This window comes from Trachurus trachurus (assembly GCF_905171665.1).
Source record: "Trachurus trachurus genome assembly, chromosome: 8".
Classification (NCBI taxonomy): domain Eukaryota; kingdom Metazoa; phylum Chordata; class Actinopteri; order Carangiformes; family Carangidae; genus Trachurus; species Trachurus trachurus.
This window is the reverse complement of record NC_139905.1, coordinates 18,048,618-18,067,074: the sequence shown is the minus strand read 5'-3', so window position 1 is coordinate 18,067,074 and position 18,457 is coordinate 18,048,618. Positions and strand designations below refer to the sequence as shown.

General features: G+C 41.8%; 2 protein-coding genes across 2 annotated transcripts; both read right to left on the bottom strand.

Moving 5' to 3' along the window:
• Nucleotides 1-1,756: 1,756 nt before the first annotated feature.
• Nucleotides 1,757-11,433, bottom strand: LOC310989682 (uncharacterized protein). Its single transcript, XM_083976824.1, has 5 exons — nt 11,210-11,433; nt 8,487-8,629; nt 4,849-5,006; nt 4,071-4,098; nt 1,757-2,330 (listed from the first exon to the last, which is right to left on the bottom strand). The coding sequence occupies exons 1-5, from the start codon at nt 11,263-11,265 to the stop codon at nt 2,185-2,187; spliced, it is 531 nt and encodes a 176-aa protein (XP_083832950.1). The 5' UTR covers nt 11,266-11,433; the 3' UTR covers nt 1,757-2,184.
• An 875-nt stretch (nt 11,434-12,308) lies between these two features.
• Nucleotides 12,309-17,911, bottom strand: LOC310989997 (small ubiquitin-related modifier 2-like). Its single transcript, XM_083977201.1, has 4 exons — nt 17,852-17,911; nt 16,544-16,675; nt 13,870-13,941; nt 12,309-13,055 (listed from the first exon to the last, which is right to left on the bottom strand). Exons 1-4 carry the CDS (start codon nt 17,870-17,872, stop codon nt 12,993-12,995), a joined length of 288 nt encoding a protein of 95 aa, XP_083833327.1. The 5' UTR covers nt 17,873-17,911; the 3' UTR covers nt 12,309-12,992.
• Nucleotides 17,912-18,457: the final 546 nt, after the last annotated feature.

Below are 18,457 nucleotides of genomic sequence, written 5' to 3'. Positions count from 1 at the left end.
ATATCATATGTACAGCAGAGGCAGACTGAGAAAAGGCCCTGAGGTGCAGACTGAGTCTTGAGTCTTAAGGTAATAATAAAAGACACAGAACTTTCCCTTTGGGCACGGCGCTTACAGAAAACAAGCCTTCATTGACTACTCTCCAACATCCTGGCATTTCTCCAGGGCAGGAAGTTCTTTTCCTGATCCTGAGTGACCTCTGCATGCCTTACACGGCAGATGAGGGCTGAAATGCACCGCTGTGCCACAGCACTCTTCACGGGTTCGGTTGCATAGCAGCTCGAAGTTGCAGCTCAGGAGAAAGAAACATGCAGAGAAAAGCCACTGAAACTATTCTGAAAGATTTTTTGTTTTCTATCAGGACTTTTTGTGGCTGATGTGCGAGCCAGAGTCTATTTTAAAGGTAACGGTTAAACACAAGTTGAGCACTATGTGAAAACTGAAATGCTCTTGAGCCCTTGAAGATAATGTTCGTCATGGCTTAGCTGCAGAGAAGTCGTCCTGCTGTGATGATCTGCCTCCTAGAGCCCCTCAGCTGCACAATAAGAGGCTTACAAATAGTCATCAAGTCAATACACCAGCGTTCACAGAGAAGCTACGGAGCAAAGACAAGATGACTCAAAGTCCAAGTGATTGCATGGTCATGTATGATTCGATACTCTAGTCAATCTGCTGACAGTGTTATGGTGTGTGTTCACATCTTGTCTGAACAGCTTATTAACTTGACGACTGAGCTGAGGTCTTGAAAACAGCTGCCAAATTATGGCAATCATTTCTATGAGCACTGAGACATCCACATCAACCTGAATGACTTGTGTATGGGCTGTTACTATTAACAGTGACCTCTCAATTTTGCTATTACAGATTTCACTCTGTTAAATAGCCCTTTGCTTAGATGCTTAGAGTGTGTGGAGCTATAACAAAATGCATCAACAAGAAGGTTTTTTTTTCTATTGTTGAATGTGTTTAGTGAGTGTGCCTATTGTGGTTCCTATATGTGTTTAATGCTTTATTGAGCTGTTTTAAAGATACATTTTAGTTTTTACTCGAGACAGCTTACAGAATCTCCATCTATGGATCTAAATATCCCTTTTCCAGTTTTTTTTTACTTTTTAAACTGTAAGTCGGACACTTCCAACCACAGTAACTGGTTACGACTTATTGTGCTGAATCCTCTTTGTATGTTCCTGATTGTTCTTCAGGAGGAGGTGCTTAGATTAACACAAACATTCCCAAATAAAGCAATCTGCAAAAGTGCTATCAAAGCTAATGTTTCAAAAGTAACATTTCAAACATCTTGCATAGATCACATTTCACCTTTCCAATCTGACTTTTGTTTGAAAAAAAAAAGCCTAACTCTACGTAGAGTGTGAACAAAATGCATCGACCCCTCTTAAATCAGAAACGCTACAAAGAGAGCCAAATAACCAGCGTATGATGTCATGAAAAAAATAGGGCAGTTTCTCTTTTGACAGAATTGGCGGCAGCTTTCATGATTACTTTGGCTGGGCAGATTTCCAGTCACGGAGCCTGTCTCCGCTCTCAACGGCCGCAGTCTTCAGACTCCATCTCACTGAACATAAATAATGTCCAGCGCAGTGTGGAGCTGTTTATACACATGGAAACAGAAAAGGAGTTTTTTTTTTTCGAGTCTAATCCTTAATGTGCCTCTATCTACGTCATTCTTTTTTTCCACTTCAGCTTAATTAAACATGTCTACTACTACTACATAAAAAAGAAGAAGAATCAGCCCCAGCAAATTCATATCAATCTTTATTGTATTTAGAAATCCACGCATCAAATCTTTTTTATTATTTTTTCCTTTACCATTTACAACAGGGAAGAATGAGAGACAAGCTAAACGTCATGCCTTTCCCAGCAGGCGCGATGCACTACAGGATGGGCTGAAATGGAGGGAGGGGGGGGAGATACATAAAGTGCTTTTGTCAACAGTTTTCTTCTTTTAATAGAAAAAAGGATCAAAACAAAAGGTTTGAGGGTGGAGTGCGAGGACGCGAGGGTCCGTGGACGTGACGGCATGATTGCAATGTGGAGCAGGGAAGAAAGTGACATGACGATGAGGAGGGAGAGAGTGGTGGTGGGGGTGAGGGGGGGGTATTTATCTTTAAAAAATAAAAAAAGCGTTTGAATGAACAAAAACAAAACAAAACAAAAAAAGTGGTCTCAACCCAGGATGAGGCTGGACTTGCCGCCAGGTGGGTTTCTTCGGCCACCGGCGGCGGCGTTGGCACCTCCCGACGGGGCAGAGGACTCTGACGTCTCCTGCTGCTCGTGCTCCTCTTGCTCCACCTCCACGCTGTCAGGACACTCTGCAGGTGCAACAGAGGACACAACGTGGTCATCCAGAGCGTTCAGATGGAGCCGATATTAAATCAATGCAAATGCTGACGGTTCCTGGATAACAGTAGATTTGACTAAGCTCCACAGAGAAACCCTCCCTGTGTTATCTGGTAAAATAAACTGAGCATGCCCCGACAAAGGCTTTCTCAACTGGTTAACTGTGAAACACATGGATATGATGTCATGCCTTCACATCTGTTTAGGTTGTTTTACTACACCCAACACAGACACAACCTCTGAAAAACCTAGGGTATACGAGTACTAACAGTGTTGGTGTTGTTCAGCTACCCATCTATCATTTGTTAATGATTATTTGGGAACGAATGAATTGGCAATTTAATTCATTTGAATAAGATTACAGGTAGCTTAACCACACCCTGAACAAAAAGTGCACTGAAGTCAAAAACTGAAGAAGACGTTGCTGCATAGTCTGCAAAGCTGTTAGAATAACCTTTGACAATATTTAGTAACTTTTATTTATGAGGGATTTAAAGCTAAAATCACAAAAATTAAAGTTCAAAGGATTCATATGATGGGCAACAGCTGGGGGTAAAAGCCAAAGCTTACCATCTCTCCAAATAACTTTAACTGTGTTTTTAGTAACCAACTGATTAAGAAATTTTGCATTTAAAAAAAGAAGCCTGACATGTTTGATTAAATAAAAACCAATGTTAACTGAGCTGAACTCAATTATGACTTAATATGTAGCGACTGGATTTTTGGCTGTGGGCAAATGGGTCTGTAATAGAATCACTGTTCTGAAACAGCAGGTTCTTGTTGTCCATTAATGCCTGATCTGCTGCAGAAGCTGCACAGTGAAGGGGACTTTTTGACTTAATGTCACAAATAAGGGAAATACTTTTTTTGCCAGTTTTTAAAGCTTTTGTGTGTTTCTTTTAAAGGCAGAATAGACAACTCCCAAATGTTCCCTGGTTGAAATCCGTGGGAGTGGAGGGGGCTGCTGCAACAACTGCATTAATTACAGGTTTATAAGACTGGTGCCGGGGATATTAAGTCTGCGCAGCCCGATTTAACTCGCATATTTTAGCTCTGTGTGCCTGAGCAAAACAACACACTCCTGTCAGCCCCAAACTATCCACTCCTGGCCAGCCCACTCTGTGAGAGATGTTTGCTTTTAAGAGATATGTGATGATGATAAATCACTAAAATTGCACCGTTTACAAACTCAAGCTCTCAAAAAGTTTTCCATAATGTAGAGATATTAATACACATACACACATTCAAAAAAAACAAAAGCAAAAACGTGAGCTTTGATTTCTGAATGTTCATACTGATGTGCGGTCAAACCCTCCATTAACCGAGGAGCCAGCCACTCTCTCACAAACACGCACCTGGAGGTTAATAAAAAGCTGAACAGCTGCCTGACTACAGACCATCACGGCATCATGACAGGGAAAAACCACTTCAAAGAGATCATGTGATGTTGACTTAGAAAGGGAGAGCATGTGCACTGTATCTTAAAAAAAAAAAAAAAAAGTTTTGGTATGCCAGCAGGACGAGACCAGTCGCCACAATCTGATCTTTCAGAGGCGAGGGAGAGTGGAATTACCTGATCAACATGTTAAGAGCGTACCATGGAGCTATTCACTGAATAATCTAAGTCATGCACTGCTGTTTAGACACAGTGAGAGTGTGACGGGCACTTAAAGGCCTTTTTTATAAGCAGTTGAAGAGCTGAGGACACTTACCATCGTTTGCTTGTTCTTGGCCATTCTCCTACAATAAAAGCATGAGACAAGAATATCAGATACCATCACCGAGCAGAAAAAAAAACTCCCTCTCCCTGTGTGACCTTCCTATCCTAAATCCTATCACTCCTGCTTTCAGACAGCACTGTCCTCTGACAGAGTCTGGATAACGTTTAAAAATTCCCATTACTGGCGGATATGTCACATCTTCTGTTGAATTTTCTCATCTTGAGAGGAAATATAAGTTTAAAATAACTTTATTTAAACAGCACTGTTTTAACAAAGTTACAAAGTGTTTGAAAAAGGGAGAGTTGTACTGTAATTCTTACCCTAAAGACAAAAGAGAAAATAATATACAGAAAGGTGACTCCCAGTGAGTAATGACTACTCAGCCTTGTGACTCTTTAAAGTTGATATTTCTAGAAGGTAAACCACATCTCAGTTTACCTGACGGGTGCTTAACTAATAACCCATATCCTGTTCCACTCTTTCTTTGTACATCATTCAAATTTCAGCCGGTATCTTCAGTGTGTACTGGCTCATTCCCAGAATAAAAATTAAACCTCCACAAGGGATTACAAATGTCAGAGGAGAATATCTATCAAACAACATCCTGGGCCAGTTTCAGATAGACAGATCGTCCTCCATCCCCCCACACTGAATTTTCCACTGAACTGTTGAGATTTATACTTAATCTACGACCATGTGCTTTTCAGCCCGAAACGAGGCTGCGGCTCTGTTGTGGAAACAAGAGTCTGTCAGACTAAATGAGCGGTACCTCTCGTCTCTGGTTCCAGATCAAGGCTGCCCCAGAGTTGTGGATGGTGGTCAGTTCAGGCTGGGGGTTCTTGGGGAAGAGAAGGGGCTGCTGGCACCGCCTCAGTGGGGCTGAGGGCTCCCCGCACAGGGTCCCTGTTGGGGTCCCATCTGGGAAAGCTAAAGATGGAAAAAGACAGAAAGAGCATTACTTAAATGTAACAGCAGACACCAGACATTATTTTTGACTAAGGGGTTATACTGAAGCTCGAAGGGAAATAAGAGAGACAAAATGACAAAACATGAGTCAGGTTTCAAAGCAGCAGACTCATGCCATATGGACACTAATCCAATTAGTCACAAAGCCACCCCAGACCTCAATGTTTCTAACCCTCACAAGATTCATTTCCTCAGATTTGACACAACATCAGCTTTATGGGGGGAATTTGGCTGAAAAACCACTGAGAATCAACAGGAAACATCACCAAATCCGCTCAAGCGTCTGCAACAGACCCAGAAACACGGTGGAACACGTCCAGGCAGACGACCTGAATGCCAAAACTCACATGACCCCGTAACGCCTGCATTCTCCTTGAGCAGAAACGGCATTAAAAACCCAGTGTTTGGCACCACGGTGGAGAAGCGGGCTGGGCAAACCCCCCGAGCCACATAAGGTAACAGCCCAGCTCCAGTCCCGAGGGCCAGGGAGGGGGACAGACCGTCTTTGTCATGAAGGGAACAACGACTGCTGAAGAAGCAGAGGAGCGGCCATTGTTGGTAATGAAGTGAAGTGAATCAGCGCTGTTGAGTGCCACTCCGCTGCTGGCTCGGCCAACGTTCCTCAATCTGATCAACTCGCTGGACAGTCAACAACTAACCGCAAACGGAAGAAGATTAAACTGAATTCATGAGCTAGACAGCGATGCATCATGTTATCATCGCTGCAACACATAGCCACCTACTTATACCCTCCTAGATCTCTCATGTCCATCATATAATTGTATGATATCGCCGTCCTTGCTGGTCAACAAGCCTCGGAGACAGGAACAGCAATCATGCTACTGCTGCTGGTAGTTTTGGCTTCCTCTCTGATTACAGAGTGCTCATCATGTGGCCAGAAGCTGAGGGCTATTGAACAAACCAACAGTTCTGGTATCTTAAAACCCTAAAACCCTGACCAACAACCTGCCAGAGACTCGGCTGAATAACAATATGCCTATGTATCAGCGTAAGCATAATATCAGCACATTTCTGCAGTCAAACTGCCTCCAATTTATAAGCCTTGATAAAAAAATAAAATAAAATGAAAAACCCCAAACTGAGCACAAACGTCGACTTTAACTTCTCACACTGAAATACTGTCTTGTAAAGAACAGTTTGTTCACTCAAATAAATATCAGTTCATCCAAATATTTTTTTTTCTCCTTTACTGGTTTAACCATGAGGAGATTTATGTTTTTTAAATTTATTCTTCAGATGAATTTGATTTAACGGATCAGAGGACAAAAAAATTATACTCGAAGAACTCTACAAAGAAATAGTCCTGGCCATTCTGGATAATCCACAGGCCTCACTGTGAGAAGTTTTCATCGGAGGTACTTTTATAGAAGAAATAGTCTATAAATCATGGTTTATCCTGAGTAAACAGGACTCTGCCTTGACTTTGTCTGAAACTGTCACACAGTTAAACATTTCAAGTGTGCATGACCAAAACCTACCAATAAAAAGTTGTGCTTGCCTACCCGTTTTTATTGTAAGACCAGGACAGACAGTGAGTGATCATAAAACCCCAGCTGTCTGGTGGCCCACTGGTCCGACAGCCAAACTACATTAAAGCACGTGTCTAGTATGAATCCATAGTGGGACCTTTGTTGCGTGCGCCCCTCTCCCTGTGCTTTTTCTCTCAGCGTAAAGACGTGTTGTCCAAACCTCTGTTAGTGTACACAATGTTGCAAGAGTCCGTTACTATAACAAAGCTAATAGCTCTTCCAACGGGTGAAGCATGAGAGACAGTATTCCTAAACAGACGTGTTTGAAGCATATGAGGGGAATATTTGACTATTTAAAAAATGATCTACACAGGACAGCATGCCAAAGCAAACAATCCTGTTTATCTGAACCAGGAGTTCAAACTGAGGCCAGACAGATGCAACACAATGCTCATAAAACCTGCTATTGTCATAAACCTTGCTCATTCAGGCTGAAACAGATGTCCACATCCAGTTGTATCCGCCATGGGACACAGCGGGGAAAACACTTTTTCATACACTGGTCAATTTTAAGATTTTATAGCGTGTCTTCATTCAGACAAGTGGAAAGAAAACGTCTAAGGGACGCAATTAAGTATTCATGTCACTAGGCTAGATCGAATTTGCCAAAAGTCTGCAGTGTCAGACAACATGCGGCACTGTGAGGTGCAGCAGCAGCTACTGACATGGCAGAAAAGTAATCCTCTGTGTGGGTTGTTCACATCATTTATATACACGTTCATATCACAATAACATCTGAGAAAAATGTAAAAAGAAAAAAAAAAAAGTAAAAAGAAAAAAAAAAAGAAACATTTGCCAACACAAGGATTTTAAACCTGGCTTTATCCGGTGCTCAGTTTCCAGTTGTTGTTTTTTTTACTCTGTTCACCTGTAGCGTCTTGCCTGAAAGTGGGACAACTGAACTTGACCTAGACCCAAGTGAAACAATGGAAACAGGAAAAGGTTTTACTGTCAGCAGCTGCTGATTGTAGAGCTTGGAGGCTGAAGTAATGAGTTTAGCGTGAATTCGTCATAGTCCGCAAACCCAGAAAATATGATAAACTGTATCTACACTGTTTTCTACAAAGCGTCCAGTGTGAAAATAGCCCTGACCTGAAATGGTATCCTGCTGCTGCGACTTCTGATTTTTCCTCTTTATCAGATCTTTGAGCCCTAAACAAACAACGCCTAGCTGGGAAAAAAAACATTCTTTCCGTAATTACAAGCAATGAAAATAACGCCCACTGAGGAGTGATCTATGTTTTCCTAAAGCTTCACCTGGATTATTATAAACACACCGACAGGTACAGTAATGTCAGCCTGCACTTGTTTTTAATTCAAGCCTTTGTTGCTCCGTGTTTTGCAGTGACCTTGGCAACTCCGAACCATTTCCAGGTCTTATTCTCCCTGCTGCTGCTGCTGCAGCGTTTGCCTTCTCTCCTCCTTGTGCTCTCAAAATAAAACTCCCCTCATGTCTGCAGAAGGCCACACATTTAACCAATTGACACATTTTTAACTGACCTATTTCTTTCCAGTGAGGGCTGATCCTCATCCACATTTAACAAAGCCTAGCTTCAAATTACCCTTATCCAGTGCTCCGGGGCTTTTTGGCCATTACCCTTGTGGGATGTTCTTTCTGACAACCTAAATGGAAAAATACTAAATAACACTCTAGTTTTTATCTTTTCCTAGCTCAAGTTAAAGGAATTAATTCCATGGTGTTTTTTGCTTACTTTGCTAGACTTCTGCTAGTTCTGCAGACTTTTGCAAGAGAGCTCCCCTGGTCTAAAACTCAAACTACTGTTAATGGTATCTGCTAAATCAAAACCATATTGTTTTCATTCCTCTGGCTCCGATGTTCTGACATGGAAAACGGACTAAGCTAGGTTAGAGCAATATTAGACTGAGTTACTGGGTGGGTTGTTCCTCCGATGAGCATGGGGGTCCTCGGGTTCTGCGAAGATGCTGGAGGCCATCTTGTTCTTGCGCTGGGGGGTCGAGTTCTCATCTGTGCCGAGGGAGAAGCTGGAGTCCCCACCTGGCGGCCGTAGTACCCTGAAGAGCAACAAATGATGGATTTAATAATGTCAGTGGACTGACATCGGGCGGACTGTGCTCCCATCCCCCCACTCTGTAGGCCGACATAAAGTACAAGGCCTTTAGTGTCACACGCCACCGATCAGCTGCACAGTGTAAAAAAGAAAAAAAATCAATACTCAAATAAAACATGAGGATGCCTCAAGCTACTTACAGCTTTCTCCCTACCCCACCCAACCCTTTCATACACACACAGAAAAAAAAAACACACAGTCTATGCTACCAGCAAGGTCTCCACTGTATAAGCCCCGGCTGTCAGCCTGTCAGACAGACAGTCACAATCTCTGCCCTGCAGCTGACTCCAGTCGCATATAATCACAGAGTTAGCTGGGTAGCTGCTGCCTCTCAGCACAGATTCCTTTGCAGTGACACACGACGAGGGGCTGGTGTGGTGTCAGTTCTTGGGAGCATTGTTGTTCCATTATTCAGTGAGTAAAACCAATTCGATGGCCTTTTTGGGTCAACGTCACACAATAGAGGTGAGAAGTCTGAGGTCCACAGTTAATGTAGGTCACCTAATAGACCGACGGTTCTAGAAGAAAATAAAGAGCCCGCATGCGGAGCAGTGCAGGGTAAACAATGCCCACTTTTCCCCGACATTCCTTCAACCACAAACTGAACAAAAGGAGCAGGATAATGAGAAGGGAAAGCCTTTTTCCTTGCTGTGCTGAAGGACAGTTGGGGTGGACGGTAGAAACTGATGTGTGTGCACAGCCCCTGCTGGACCCCTCCCTCTTTTTTTCCAGCAAACTCTCCTCTCCTCAGAGTCCCTGAAGCCACCAGCTGACACACCGAGCAGCTGTCCAAGGGCCAGGCAGACAGATGGAGTCCAAAAAGCAACTCGGCCCCTCGAAACAGAACTACAAAGAAAGCAACTAGAGGAGGAATCCACACCACACCGCATGGACTGTGCTGAATTTTCTCAATCAATTCTTGTATACACACACTAGTGTCCATCACACTTGGCTGTCACAGTAATGCTTAAACCAGACTTCACCTCCCGGCCAGAGAGGATGAGCTCATGCTTTCCACACGGATTGCGACAGGAGAAAAGCTTTTAGCTGCCTGGCAGCAGACCCCACCCAAGAGTGAAACTGCAAATAATATCAATGAAACGGCATTAAGTTTTGAACCTGAAGGGCGGCTCCAGGCAGGTGGAGCTATAGGACACATAAAAGCTGAGCTCCAGAGCCAAAGATTGCATGTCTGATAGGGCAGGCTTTTTGATGGCCTACTAAGATTTTAGCCTGATTCTGTTTAAGTTGCTGCTCTACGGATCCCTTTGGTCGGCCAGCAGCAGAAATGACCACCAGCCCGTAGAAAGGGGGGGTTAAGAAGCAGAAGCAAAAGAGCTAAGGAAAGATTTACTGTCCAGGCTTAGCTAGCTCAAAGCCCCCACCCAGGCCCCGCATCATCCGAGAAACAGCATGCGACTTCAAAACGCTGATGACTGGCCGAGATGTGACATGCTCATGTTAGAAAAGACTGTATAGGTATTAGTACTGCTTCAAAATCTGCTTTATAATCCCTTAAAATCTGCCTCTTTATTCAGGATGTCATGATTTATGGGATTTTTTTTCTCTTTGCATTGTTTTCACTGCAAAGGGTGAGGAATGCATCCAGACGAGACGCATCACTTACTGGAAAGCTCTGACTGCGTGCGTGCTTGGAAGATGAGTGGTCTTCATGAGCGGTCCCCCCACCCCCCCAAAAACCCCCCATTTAACATGAAGCTTTAACACATATCTATTGAAATCCGCATGATCAAAGTGTCGATAAACGATATAGGCTACTTCCCTTTCTCCGGCCAACAATGAACCACATCAGAGATAATGACATATGCAGACCCGAGACTAGTCTGGGATTCTTCCTGTAATCAATCACATATTTGGACCCTCAGCTCATTATCTGTTTCCTTGGACCCTGAGTGTGTGAAAAAACAAAAAACAAAAAAAGCTTTATACTCTAGACTTAAAAGAGAAGGTATAACACTGTTCACGACTGCAAAACTCCAGCACCTTTGGAAATCACAGCAGGAGGAGTTGACTGCGACTTGAACTACAAAAAAAGTTATTTTGTAGTCAGCCACAGCCATTTGCGGAGCTAGCGTTAGGCAGCCTCCCCTCCCCTCCCAAGAAATAAAGAGAAAGGATATATCTCCAGCTCTAGTAGGTGTCTCTCTTTTCTTTCTGTAAAGAAAAAAAAAAGTTAAAAAAAAAAGAAAGAAAAAAAGTCGCATACCTAATTACTGTACAGAGCTCAGGCAGGCCAACCAAACTAACTTGATGTGGCTGAAAGCTGTGGCGCATCAGTCACCCAATAAGATTAACTTAATTAGCAAGACTATGTGACAGTTTAGCTAAATCCCGAAAAATCCCTCGCTACTAGTCACCAGCGGGCTAATGTTAGGTAGCAGGCTGCCTTGAAGCAAAAGCTCAACAGAGGCGTTTTGCTAGCCGAGAGGCTTTGCCCGCATCCCACTTCTTTTGTTCCTCCCGTCAAAGAGGCGTTCAGCTCTCCTTTTTTCTTTCTTTTTACCTGGAACTGCTCTTAGCACCAGGCTCCATTCCTTTGAAGGTGGTAGTCGTCGTCATCTTTAAGGAGTTATTTCGACAGCTTTGGCAGTAAAAAACAAAAGAGTCAGTGTGTAGGGGAGAGAAAAAAAACTAATAGAAAAAATTCCTTCTCCTTCCCCGCAGAGATGCGACGGGATGTCGACTCCACCCGACACTGAAAAACATAACGCCGACCAGAGCCGTAGGTTCTGCGGTGCCAGCCCACCAGCGTTCGACCGGCGCTGATTGGACAGAACGCCGCAGAACTCTTCTCTCATTGGACAGAACCTCGGAGCTCGGCTCTCTTGTTGGTGGCAGGTCTCGGGCTTCACAGTCAGTGGAGTCCAGATCCCTCACGGCCCCCCCTTTTTTTCTGTCATCTAGTAGAATCTATCACTTGATTGTGACAATGTGCAAAACGTTTTAAAGAGGGGGTAAATATTGCAATTCACTGACTTCCAACAAGTGGAAATCTTGCACTTGGTTTTTTAAAATACTCTTTGGATAACTTGACTGATATTTTTTTCTCCCCACAAAGTTTAATTCACTTTATGCACAGCTACACTACTTCCTGAAATAAGCCAGCTCGTTTAATTCCTGTTTTACATTATTGGACCAATTGATTAATCCAGGTGTGTCTGACCACTGTGACTACTCAGACACACCTGGATTAATCAATTGGTCCAATAATGTAAAGACAGGAATTAAACAAGCTGGCTTATTTCAGGAAGTAGTGTAGCTGTGCATAAAGTGAATTAGGCCTGTTTACAGATGGCATTTACACCCCCTGGATCAATGAATATGAATTGATTTTTCCCCATCACATTTGTTAAGGTTGCCTCTTCTTATCTGATCAGAGCAAATTTTATTCTTCATAGCAAAGAAGCAAGAAGTAACCAAAACAAATACAGACTTTGACAAAGTAAAAACTTGGCAGCAAAATTTCTACCTGACCATGTACTTCTGTTTTAGTTCTTCAAATTCTTCTTCTCCTTTTTTTTTTAGTGGCTGTAGGCTATTTCTGGCCAGAAGGTGGTCAGACAATTGCACTGGAGAGGCAGACAAAATAATGAAAGTTTGGAAAAAGACAATAGCTTTATTTTAACAGGCATCTTTATAGACATGACAGATGTTTATTTAACTGACACATCTCTTCAGGCTTCCCAAAATTTGAAGCTTGGACTAGTAAAATGATTAATCAAAACATTTCTCTACACATCAGCTACTATAAAAAAATGTATAAAATCAAATACTTTTCTGAAGTGGACAGAGATAAAAATGACCATCCAGCCCCATTCCCAAACTGAACATACCGTTAACCAAGTGAAAGCTAGTCCCAAAATAGTACACTTTAAGAACAGATTTACTGGACACTGACCAAGCCAAGCCCAATGACATTTGACCAGTAAAGTCAGCTTTATTAATTCACTCACTCTATCAACAGTCCTGTCTGTCTGCAGCCTTGGAAACAAGCCCTTCGAACTGGGAAGCGAAGTCCTTAACATTTATCACAATACAGTATGAACAAACAAAACCTGAACTCAGGGTGACCTCCATGTGGTTTATGTACAAAAAACAGAGAAGTAACAGGGGCGAGAATTAAAATACTATACAGCAGTTATGTGTGGCAGAGAGGAAAGACAACTTCTTCTGAGTGGAATTCTGTCAAGACAAAAAGGACGAATTGCAAAGAAGCAGCCGCTGTGCATCACAGGCCGGAAAGGTTGTTTGTGTTGAGGAGAGAAGATGGTGGCGCATGTTGTTGATTAAATCAGGCCTCCCGTCTGTTGTTGAAACACATCAATTGTATCTTCATCCTCCATTTCCAACTGTTAAGAGAAACAAAAAAAATCTATTTAACCTTGTGTGTCACTGTCAAACTCGGTCAGAGAATAAAGTTATGTCAAGACGTTACAGTTACTATGTGTCCAAAGTGCGACATTATAGTCGACACAAACACAAATCACATGTCTTTTGCTTTGGCATAATGGTACCACTGCAGCCAAATGTAACACTACATTAGGCAATGCAAAAAATATTCAAGTGGTGTCTATTTCAACCAGGAACTGCAGTGAGCACACTGTCCTCTTTCTGCAGAGTCATACTCAACACATGGACTAGAACATAAAAACTGAGTGTGGTGTGCTCTGACAGTCTGGGGTGAGTCTTGCTCTCTGTGATAACATGTCTTTAACCTCAGCCTACATTTCCCATCACACACATACTGGTCATTGAGGGGGCGATCTCCTTTAACTGGCTGTTTAATCCTATCAATTACTGTCTGTATCCTACACTTACATGTCTCAGTAAGAGACTGGACAGATCCTGAGTTGGTGTGCACATGATTTCATTTTCAACACATACTTAACATTGCCCACAAGAAAAAAAAAAAAGGGAATACCACAAACAGGGCACACTAACAAAAGCATCCCCATGAAAGGGCACAGAATGCATGAAACATGCATACCTTACTGATTAAAGATGTCACAAGTGCATCACCACGAGTAATGATGCATGTGGAAGTGCTTTAAGTATGTTTACAGGCAACAGGGTGCCTGTTATTAATGTACATTTTAGAAGGAAACTCATCTGTGCTTGCTTTAAGTAGCTAAACTCATTGTTTCAAAACTTTAATAAACGTACCTGTGACGGTGTGTCTGTCTCGTTTATGGGCTGTCCATCAAATCTGAACCTGATTTGTCTCATCGACAGTCCCTGCAGAGACAAAGATATAAAACCTTAGCCTACCTGGGAGAATAAGAATGGTTCAGACAATGAAATCATCACTTCAGGCAGTCAACAAAAATGTGGGAAAGGCTCCAAGTTTCAGTGAAGGTTCTCATTTGTCAGTGGCTGCGAGTGCTGTTAGATCAGAGCCGCACTGTACAAGCGGTCTTTCAAAGGCCAATGTAAAATTCTCACAGAAAAGTAGGGTGGAAATCTGCCAAGTTTACTTATCAAAGATTTTATCACCAAGACTAGAAATTCACTGTGCGAGGTGTGCAAAACACCACTGAGCTTGGTCTTTGCTTTTACTATGGCTAAGCCAAGAAATTTAAATACAGTAGACCATTTTAAAGCATATACTGTGTTGTTAAAAGTACATCTGCTGCCTTGAAAAATTCAAGTTAAACTGTCTCTTGCAGTGAAACAAAAACGAACAAGTAATGAAAAACATCTGGTTTTTGCTGTTGTTTTAAAAATGAGCTGCATGACATAGATGTCTCTTTTGCTCTGCTGGCAGTCCAAGGAATACACAATATTCGGGTTAGACTTTCAGTCTTCCTGAGAGTTGAGCCCTCATTTGACTTTTAAATAAAGGAGGTATATAAGAGACAGTATTTTCTCATATATTTTTTCTTAACTTTTGGTCATAGATATTTCAGAATGTAAAAGACACTATCTAACCTTTGGGCTGTCTGTGTAGCCATGCGATCATAGTTGCAATCAAGATTACAGTGTAATTTTGAAAAGTGAACTGGCGCTCATCCCAGTGTTAACTCATTAGAATTCATACGCATAAGTCATAAGAAGAAGTCAACATTCCTGCATCGCATTAAATCAAGTAGCCTGATGAAGGACATCTTTGCGTAACTGCTGATGGAAAAGATGAGATGCGTTTTCTGATTATCATGTGGAATACCAGATGTGCATAAGGTGGTTGGGTTTAGGATGAGAGATGGGTAAAGCCTCAGCTGTGTTCAGCTGTTGAGGTAAGATCTGCATTGCGCTCTTCAAGTGGGATAGGAAGACCTGTAATTCTTTCAGGAACACATGATTGAAAACATGGCCTTGATGAATCACTTTTAAATGACCATCATCAAGCTTTTATTTTAGGATCAAACCCACATGTTTTTGCACGTGATGCATCTGTTGGGCACAATTTCCATATGAGGGACTCAGGTAGTACTGTAACTTGTAAAATTAAGTAATTATCTGCTGTCAACTGAAGATTCACGTGAAATTAAAACCACAGTTTTTGACCACATATTTTATATGGTAAGTGGTATTTTTAAATGACCCTGATAATCTGACTTGTTTGCTTGAGGTTAATATAACATTGTAAAATGAAATCTCCAATTACCAGTTATTAAGTGCAAACTTGGTGGTGAAAAGGTTGAAAATGTCCTCAAAGTTAGTTATCAAGTAATTCCTATAAATATTTCCATTTGAATAAATAATTGTGATAACTCTACAAAGCATAGCAACATAACTCTTAAGCCTCACTCCACAATTTAAGGAGACCACTAGAGTAAATGTTGCTGTGTGACAAATATTTAAGCTTACGAGGTCTCTGCTATGCTAAAAATATTCCACTCTGATAGGCCTTTTATATGGAAGGCATTCTGACATAGCATAAAATAGCTTGGGTATGATTAAGACCTATAATAGTGGATGGATTGCATTCAGATGTGCCAGTTCCAGAGATCCAGAAATGTGCGGGCTGCCTCCCTGGCACACTTGAACGTTAAATGTTATTAGTTACACCTGAGCTTTTTTGACAAACCATAAGCATACTGTAAAAAAAAGGCCAATTCAAGGATGGCAGGATTTTTGTTACACATTTACGAGAGGGACTTTGTGCGCCCTAACCCAAACGCTTACTCAACATATTGCTTTTAAAATCCGGTAAGTGAGTAGGTGTATTGCGTGAAGTAGATGTGAGTAATAGCGGAGGTGCTACATCTTCTCATCCACTCCAAAAAGATTAAAAGGCTAAAGGAAACAGGTCCTATCTAAACAGTACAGACTCAACGCTACTCCAACTCCATTTAAGGCAAATTCTGTGAATTTCCAACAGTTTTCTAGCCTCAACAAACCACTGCATGCTTCATTTCAGTTTCAGTGATGGGTGATAGATTCACCCTAAGAAATCCCTGATCAACAGATTAATAACATATGAAAATGGGACTGGGAGATACTTAACATCTGCAATAGGCTTTCTTCATTGTCTTTTTTTGACAGTTTCCACAGGGGTCAAAACTAAACCAGATATCACAACAAGCAACTGTGAATATTAAAGCCTTTTTATGTCAGATAATATTAAGCAACAAAGGCACATCAGGTACACGTTACAAAAAGCACGTTACAAAAAGAATTACAGTCAAATGGCTATATGTTGTATAATGTGCTATTTGTATTCATATTTGTAAGACCTGTCTTTGGTCAATGCAGCCTTAGTGCACTCTGTAGTATAGCTCTGCAGCACTCAGTCTGGGAGCAACCAGTTAGAGGAAATTAACCTAACATCATCCTGAATGTACAAACAAAGTGACTCAGTGACGGCTGCTGCATGCTGATGTTGTGCCGTGCCCACCTGTCTCTCGCAGTAGGCCTTCATGAGTTTGATGAGCGGCGTGTGTCTTTTGATCTTGAATTGCACTACAGATCCATCCTGACCTGCTACCTTCAGGTTTATGTGTTCGTTGTTTTCTGTCTTGACTCCTTCCTGAGGGACAGAAGCAGAGAAAAGCACAGTTAACAACACAGCTGTGCAGAGAACGAGAACTAGAATACCGATTCATAAAAAAGAAAGATCGGCAAGCTCTATTTTTAGTCAGTTTTATCAGTCAAAAATGCCACATTTATCACAATTTTAAGGATGTATAAATCTCTGTTATAATAAATAATAAACGAATAACACTTTTATTTGGTACTGCAATATTAACCAACCAGTTTGAGCTATTTTAAGCAGAATAGGCAACAATTATTATTGTTAACATGTTATAGATTTAGTCTATTAGTTCTGCGCAACATGGGGTGCTATTGAACTGTAATGGACTAAGGTGTCTGTTATTCCACCAACCTTCATTGATTTACATGAGGTGGACAACATAAGAGCTATAATTGTCATACTGATGAATTAACACCTCTTTAACACAATTTAAAAACTTAACTTAACTTTGATGGATATAGGATTTAATGCAGGATTGTCCTATTAGGCTGTCTATTAGTCTCAGCTCTACGTGTATTTACCTGCATCACCAACAGATACATCGTCAGTAGTTGCTTACAAAGTCGCAAATATTCTTGCACTCACATGATACGATGCATAAATATGAAATAATTTGTCTACTGCATTCAGAGAAAAGTCATCACCACGTGGTTGTGTGTATGTAAACCATTCAGAAAATAAAATGTCAAAAAAATGTGTTTTGGGGAACTTTAAAAACTTTCGTGGAGCACATTTTCTCTTTGTTTACATTATGTTTCAGCGTCCAGAAGATCAAACCAGAGCAAGCCACAGCCTGACCAGCAAAATAGAGCATCGAGATAAACACAAAACATATGCATACAGCAGAAATACCACTGCAGAGTGCACAAACACCCGCCAACCTGCACACAGTAACAAATGCACACGTTGGTACACTGGGCTATGAACTGAGGATGACACCAGCTGGCTGACAGTGTGTGATCAGGCAAAAGGCGACCTGCGCGCCTGTGGATGCGCGTTCACGAACCTTCCGGTCTATCAAAGTAGGGATAGCTAGTAGTTGAATTTCAGCTCTGAACTTTAACAAGGTACAACAGAAGAAGTGAAGGTGTCCATTTTTTCCTGTGAGCCCAGATGCCACACACCACATGAACTAAAGTGGTATTTTGACACAATATGAAAAACACTCACCTTTGGTTTTTCATCAGCCATGGTCACTCTTTTGGCGCTTCTCTACGCTGCCACACAAAGAATACGAGTACGCGCACGTACTCGTCCCCGTTTAAGTTTTGCGAACAGAACGTGCGCGGCCACGTGTCATTGCGCGTCCATGCTTTGGTCACTGAATAGCTGCAAGCAGTCACGAGGTTGGAAGCGCGGTCTGGTCATGGGCGGGAGAGTCTCCCTGCGCGTTAAAGAGACACGACAAGCAACACATGAACGCGCACAGAGATGTTTTGCTTTTTGTTGTCAGGCATTGAGGGGCAGTTAGCCCATAACATGCACCTGACCATGCAGTCCACTTGCCATTAATGTCACATGGTTCAGGCATCATAGTCATACAACAGATTTACCATACTGGAAAAGTAATAACCACTTTGTTTTCCCCTTTTCTTCCCTTCCCCCTTTTTTTTCCTTTTTCCTTTTTTTCCATAACCCTACAAATCCCGGCAGCCATCTTGTTTTTTTCTGTCTGATGATGAAGCTGCACCAAAACTACATTGAACGAATTCTCTATGAAATACTCTAAAAACGAAAAAAAGAAAGTATGTATTCACACTGATTCTTAAAAGTTTC